This window comes from Pollicipes pollicipes, unplaced genomic scaffold, assembly GCF_011947565.3.
Source record: "Pollicipes pollicipes isolate AB1234 unplaced genomic scaffold, Ppol_2.1 Scaffold_6052;HRSCAF=7182_pilon_pilon_pilon, whole genome shotgun sequence".
In the NCBI taxonomy this organism is placed as follows: domain Eukaryota; kingdom Metazoa; phylum Arthropoda; class Thecostraca; order Pollicipedomorpha; family Pollicipedidae; genus Pollicipes; species Pollicipes pollicipes.
The window spans coordinates 27406316-27413866 of NW_023596805.1; the positions used below are offsets into that span (position 1 = coordinate 27406316).

The 7551-nt window shown below is 50.6% G+C and overlaps 1 protein-coding gene across 1 annotated transcript; it reads right to left on the reverse strand.

Annotated features, from left to right (window-relative positions):
• Nucleotides 1-916: 916 nt before the first annotated feature.
• Nucleotides 917-6384, reverse strand: LOC119104412 (uncharacterized). The gene is made up of 3 exons (XM_037228110.1): nucleotides 6359-6384; nucleotides 1791-2238; nucleotides 917-937 (listed from the first exon to the last, which is right to left on the reverse strand). Exons 2-3 carry the CDS (start codon nucleotides 2136-2138, stop codon nucleotides 917-919), a joined length of 369 nt encoding a protein of 122 aa, XP_037084005.1. The 5' UTR covers nucleotides 2139-2238; nucleotides 6359-6384.
• Between the last annotated feature and the right edge of the window lie 1167 nt (nucleotides 6385-7551).

Consider the following 7551-nt stretch of genomic DNA (forward strand, 5'->3'; position numbering starts at 1 on the left):
ACAACTGCCACTAGCGTAAATAGCGGCGGCACAACTGCCACTAGCGTAAATAGCGGCGGTACAACTGCTACTAGCGTAAATAGCGCCACTATTGCCACTAGCGTAAATAGCGGCAGCACAAGTGCCACTGGCAACAACTGCGGCGGCACAATAGCCACTAGTGTGGATAACGGCGGCACAAACCTGTGTGCCTGAGGGACACAGGTTCGTGTAGCCGGAGAGAGTTTGGTCTGAGTGCCTCAGGCCAAACTCTGCCCGACCTGGAGCACGTCTAGATGTCCAACTCCTTCGCATAGCATGGATAAGATCGCCCAGAGCAGGCGTCAGTTGCAATGGGATTCTCCCATGTCAATGGCGAGATCATCATGGAGGATGCAGGGTCTCTCCCCGGACCACAGGCGGGCGAGGCAGGCGCGCCTCCCACACATCACAAGGCAAGAGCGATTTGGCAATTGACGCCATGAGATTGGCCTCCCAGTTTCGCATGTAAGGATATTTATGCGCCAGCCGTTAGCGAAAACGGCAAGCATATCAGCTGAGAGTGGCAGGCTTCTCTTTTCCGGAAGAAAGCTAGCTGAGCCTTTCATGTGGCTCTCCACTGAGGATATGCTTTTGGCATCGCCATGGGTCAGATTGTGCCCAAAGATTCCGTCTCTCCAGATCGTGCTTTCAAACTGTCTGACAGTATCTGCCGGACAGTCTGCCCAAATTGTATCCTACAGACTGTCTGGCAGTGTCTGTCGGACAGTCTGTTCACACTGTATCCTACAGACCGTCTGAAAGAGTGTCCGTCGGACAGTCTGGCGAAATTACATTCTACAGACTGTCTGACAGAGTGACTATCGGACAGTCTGTCCAAATTATGCCCTGAGCCGGTCTGACAGTGTCTGTCGGGCAGTCTGTTCAGACTGTACCCTCAGACTGTCTGACAGAGTGCCTGTCGGACACCATGTCCCGGTGACATCGGTGCGCACAACACGGCAAACTTTTCACCACATGCACCGAGCCATTCCATTAAGCAATTAAGCACCGCTGAACATGCTTGTTCACTTGGAACAGTCAATGTGCGGCTGAAAAAAACACTTTAACTGTAACTCAAGAGCTTGTGGTTTGTTCCGCACGTCAGAGCCCCACAAAGACGTGGGTCCGCACACCAGACCCGCACAAGTACATGAGTCTGCACACCAGACCGACAAAAGACATGGCTCAACACACCAGGCCCGTGTAGAGGCATGGCTCCGCATACCATGGCTGCATGAAGACATGGGTCCGAACACTAAACCCGCACAGAGACGTGGGTCTGCTCACCAGACTCGGACGGAGCCATGGATGGAGAATACAGCGCACGCGGCCGTGACGGCTCGAAGCATAACATTTCATCCGGCAGACATGATTTGATCAATTTAGGACCGTTAACTGCCCCACGCGAGACTTTTACTGCGTGACTTTTTCGGGGTCATACATTGACGAGAGGTGACCGACAGAGCAAGGGTCAAAGTAGAAACGTCACAGGACGTGGTGGTGGTGGAGACGCAAACGCTTCCTTAGCCGATGCCCTCTATAGTCACCTCACGGTTTGCCTTTCCCGCGAAAAGTGGAGGAGGCACTAGTGGCCACTCGCCCCCCTCCCGCGCTACCATGTTCATGGGATGTAACATGCCGACGGATGGCTGCCGACGAACAGTGGGGCCGCTGCCCAGGCGGCTGGCCCCGCGTCCCCGGCTCTGACGACGGCGCACCCGTGCTGACCACCCCGTCCACATGAACGGGAGCGAGCGGCAGACGCTTACCGGGACCTGGACCGTGGTGCCGTTCCGCACGGTCGGGTACGAGTACAGCGGTACTACCGGGCTTCCGTTCCGGTTCGCCACGACTGGGCCGCGCGCCGCCTCCTGCTTCCCTCTCCGGCCGCTAGTTCGCGCCACCGTCCGGTCGCCGTAGCGCGGGGCGCGGAAGGCGCGCTGGTTCGCGTCGCTGCCGCCAGGTGGTGGCGACTGGACAAAGTTCTGCACCTGGCCGTGCGGCAGGCTGGCGCTGGGGTACTGGTCGGCGTAGTTGGCGTTGCCGCTGTAGGGGTACGGCTGGTACTGGCTGTTGAGGTTGGCAAGCTGGCCTAGCTGCGCTGTGTTCGTGGCCATGGCGCCGTCAGTGCCGCGGCGTCTGCGCTCCTTGATCGCGTCAGTCGTTGCCACCGGTGGTACGACGCCAGGCGGAGGGACTTCACAGAGCAATCTCTGGCTGGAGAACAGGCCGGTCAGGCTCCGGTCGACTGAGAAGCCGTGCGCGGCTGATAGAGAGTTTCACAGAGGTCACCGTTGCTGCCCTCAGCACATTGGCCGTGTTCAACACGCGAGAAAGAACAAACTGAAAGCTCCAAGCGTAGAATCGATGAAGCATTCCATCAGAGACGAGTTTCGTCGAAGGAGTTTTTCTGGATAGTTTTGCTAGGTTATGTGCAAAATAGTTTGGATGGGTGTGCTTGCGAGTTTTGCACAAACATGTCCCAGGCAAACAGGCCATATTTATTTTAAGCAAGCGATATCTGTTGAAAATATATTTAACGCCACAGACGACAAAGCCTCATAATGTGCGCGAATGTTAATCGCCTGTAAAATTTTCCATCCGGGTCGACTTTGTCGCCTCGGCTGTACAGATTGTGGAACGTAACTCCCCCAGCGGTTGGGAAAAAAGGCCCAGCACGAATCAGAGCTATGAATGAATGTGATGTTTGACCTTCGAGCCCTTCGCATGACAGCACATATTACCTTGGGGTTATCAAATCACGTCGATTAACAACAGCATGTAAATGTGAGCATTGGCACGACTTCCAGATGAGGAGTGGTATCTTGGCTCGTTTGACTCGCATAACTAAGGACATCATGACGCTTACATAGAAATATTAGGTCATCACTACTGACGCAACAAACGTATGTAGGGGAGGGGTGTATGTATGCAGATGGCTCAACTACCCATCTGCAGTGAAATGAGAGATATATGAATACAGGAAGGAGCACTTCTAATTAGGCCCACAGCAACTATGGCCGCTGCGGCTTGCAGGGCACTCTTGACGAAGGGAATCTGGTTCGTAGTTGAGGTACTGTATTGTAGCGCAATTTTTACAGTTTTCGTGACAAAAAACGCGACGGTGCTACTGAGAAACAATTTTGCGTCTCAGCACCTAATACGTCGATCACAAATTACCATAATTAGCTTCAAATCTCATTATCAAATAATGCAAACACAGTTTGAAATGGAGCTTGAATCTATATGTCTAGGGTCAATTGTATCTAGAAATCGATATCACAATCTACGCGTAAAATGAAGAGCCATGATACCTAGCAAACCTTCTTTTCCAGCACCAGCTATCAAACAGCGGTCGTGACCAGTGCCGCACGAACGACAGCCTGTATTTTACTTTAAAATTTTAAAGCCAATGAGCTTTCGATCCGGCTATTTCGGATTTAAACATGATAAACAAAACCGCGTAAGTATGGAACTTCAGGCACGTGATGCTGATCGAGCGAAAGCAAAGGTCCGTGTAAACCGCAACCAGTGCGATCCCGCATGAGCACTGCTAAGGGTTTAACATGCGCGTTTCCTATTTAACAACCCGACATCAACTCAAATATTTGAACGCTTGAAAAGTTCATCGGGAGAGCGCGATGCTCAGCATAGATATTCTCTGGTCGCCCACTGCCTTTACTCTATCATCATTACCCCGCTCACATTACAACAGACAGGTCAACGATGATTAATATCTGCTATTTCCGATGCATCGAAGGAGTGAAAGTTTCTGATGAGATAATAGAGCATGCATTGTAACTAATTGCGATCGCGTGCCATGGTACAAGACATTGATATTGCGCTGTCTTCAGCTAGTAATTGGTCTCAAATACTGAAGCCTTCGGCAGTATAAAGCGAAAGGAAGGAAACGAGGTAAATGGGCAGCATGCAGTTTTAGAATACGCTCTATTTACCATATTCCTCAATTACTGATGAATTCTACGTGGGACCATATATAAATATATATTTATATTTATATTTCAGTCATAACACTTGCCGAAACTCGGCCATATATGGATGACCACAGTACTCTCGACGAAGTCTGTATGTATGTGTACAAAGGAAGGTGATATATATATATATATATATATATATATATATATATATATATATATATATATATATATATATATATATATATATATATATATATATATATATATATATATATATATATATATATAAATATTTACATAGATCTATGTATATACGTATACATGTATATATTGATGTTGCTATTTCGGACATAAGCCTTTGCCGAAACTGGCCCATAAAAGGTTGAGCGAGGTTTGTACTCTTTCGGAGAAGGCTTGATATATATATATATATATATATATATATATATATATATATATATATATATGTATATATATATATATATATATATATATATATATATATATATATCTATATATCTATATATATATATATATATGTGTGTGTGTGTGTGTGTGTGTGTGTGTGTGTGTGTGTGTATATCACCTTGGTTTTATTCAACAACGAGAAACAAGGCCAATATAAATGCTCTCATGTATATGCAATGTTAATTACAGCCAAACTAAACAATGTATGATGTTTTGGCTGAATTCAGATCCAGGCATTAACCTGGGTTGACTGCGCCCGACAAAACAACCAGAGTACTTGCTTCAAACTTTTTTACTGATCGTCATGGAAGTGCTCTTAAAAGGACTCAGGAAACTCCGAGGAGCGATATGCATTTATATTGCAAACAAATTCCACACTCCATTCTGCGGAGTTCAAAAATGCTGAGAATGAAAGTAGATTATGGACACGCGTGGTCCCACAAAGTACGCCAAGGCATGCCACCGAACGCGAACGTGAAGTTGTTTGAGACCCGAACACCGCAGCTGCATGCGGACTGGGAAGGAAAACATCAAGTTTTAACTCGCGATTTCATCGCTTTTGATGCTTTCCTTGTTCTAGTCTGGCCTCTGACAATGTCTGCCTGGCTCTTACTATTCTCTTCCGATAATGATCACGACAAGTGCCGAATTTAGCGTCTTCTGTTAACATTGTGCCGATGTCTGCTCCGTACGTCTTGCCACTTCCTCAGCACATGATCAAGGTTGAGATGTTATGTTGGCAGCCCAAAGACGAAGTCAAAGCAAGAGCTGGAGGCAAGGGGAGCGTTTCGAGGCTCTGCACACTTGCAGCAGCTGACGACTACGAACTTTAAACTCTCCCTGTGCACCGCACGCAGGTCCGGGGTTAATACAACAGCCACATTTCAATGTCTACTGCCCACCGTACAGGTAAACCAGGCCTTTTTATGAAAACCATTGGGTGGGGGATACCCAAGCGATATGACCAATCCCAAATATGAATTCATGTACCCCCGAGTCTAGACGCCGCCTCCAATTCAAACCTTTCCTTGAATTAGAGTCACTTTATGAAGAACTAGCCTTCGAATGAAGAACGACAGACAGATGTGACGAGTTGGCCGGTGTATACGCCGGGGCTATACCAACCTAGCGTGCCGATCACAAATCAACGTAATGTAGTTGATTTGTGATCGGCATGCTAGGTTGTGTGAATAACAGCTATTCGGGGTTAGAATAGCTGTGAGTGGAGGAAGCGGGAATTTGTTCGTGCGCGGGGCATCTTCCCGCCGCACTTAGCATGTTCAAAGAGCCTTGAAGCCCTTATGAGGCTCCGCCATGCAAGTTGGAGCATTCCTCTGGGCAAAGTATGATAGGTAGCCTCGTGATCTATACCTTGCTATTGTGTTGCGGGCCGTTTCTTTCCTTCAAAAGTATGCAAAAGTCGTTTTAACCAGCTAAAGCACGAATGGTCTCTTTGTTTTTTGGGCAGGATGCGTAACAGTGGAATTTTTCCAGCGCCTAAACAGTTTATCCCTAGACCGTCGGAGCGATCTGGTTTACGTTAGCGATGCTCTGAAAGCCATCCATCTCACAGCCGGCTGGCGTCCAAACCGGGCTGACCAGGCCACGGCACGAGCCACGCCATCCCCACGGCACGTCTCCCATAACGCCGAACCGGTACCTCTGTGAAACTCTCTATCTGGCGGGGGCGCGTCTCACCCTGCGCGAGCTCTCTCACTGTGTCGCAAGTGTCAGCGGCCGGCGCCGTCGTCAGCGGGCGCGCCCGACTCCACAGCGGCTCGGGCCTATCCAGGAGCAGCGCCGCCTCGTCACCGCACCGCACCACAGCCGCGCGCGCGCACTCTGGCCACTGCCGTCCGCCGTCTGCGACTGATCGGCCGCTGCCGCCGCCGCCGCCGCCGCCGCCAGTGCCACACCGACACGTGACCGACCTGACCTGCGGCGGGGGAGTGCGACAGCCGCCACCGACACCGAGCTACTGCCGGTCGGCGCCGGCCAGCCGCCGGCCGCCACTCCGGCGGACGAAGGTTATGTCCAGTCGGCCACACCCGGCGCCCCGGCCAGCTGGCGCTGGCCGCCACGGCGCACGGCTGGCTAACCGCCGATGTCGATCACGCCCGCCGCGGACGCCACCCCGGTCACGTGGCAAGGGTGGCCAGGTCACGTGGCCAGCACGCGAGCGCCACTGCTGACGGAGAGCCGTCGCTCTTTACAGTGAGATGAGGGTAGGACTCGTCGACACGCCTACTTCCGGTTCGACAGTGAGCAGCGTTTGATATCCGCCAGGCATGGGATGGACAGAAATCTAGACAGAAATCCAGAGTTCACCAGTCCACAGCAAAGCCATACCTCCCGCCTTAGAAACCTGTACTTGCGACAGCACCGCCCATGTCGCCGCACGCCTGCTGCTGCTGTGGGGAGAAGAGAGTTATCTACCGCCGCGCAAGGACATCGGGATGATACGGTGGTTTATAACCCCGGTTAGTCGAGTAATGACGTGGCGATGTGGGACAGGGAGCCAACCAAAACGCCACTGCTTACAGCTCGATAACGCTACACCCATCTAGATGGTCATTAATCGCTCCAGATACAGAGGCAGGTGGAGAGAGATCAGTACAGCTATTCCTCGCCGGTGTAAGACCGGCGCTTTGGCCGCTGGAAACGGCTTGTGCCTGAATTTATCGTTCCGAGATACTGTCGTAGCGTACTTGTTACCACGTGGCATCAGCATAATGCTGCAACGCCGCAGTTTTGCATAACTATGACGTAACAATACCGCGGCTCGCGAGTGCCGTAACGTTACGCTCATCTGCAACGACAGAAGCATACCATTGTTCCACCCGATACGTTTTCGTACCACTACGACCTTTCAACCAAATCAGCCGTATGCAAAACCCGTTATCATGTTGTAATTGCGTATCACGGCACTCAACGTGAGTGCAATCAAACATTGGCTGTATTTTTCTCGGCGGCGTCGTACCCCACAAAATGAATAACATCGCGGCCTAACGAACAGCCTGTGATCTTTTACGGCCCATTCGGGGCGTGGTTCTGTTGACCGCACTCCACCGCGGAGTAGATCAAGGTGAGCGCTAAAGATAAGCCAGCACAAAATACATCCAGG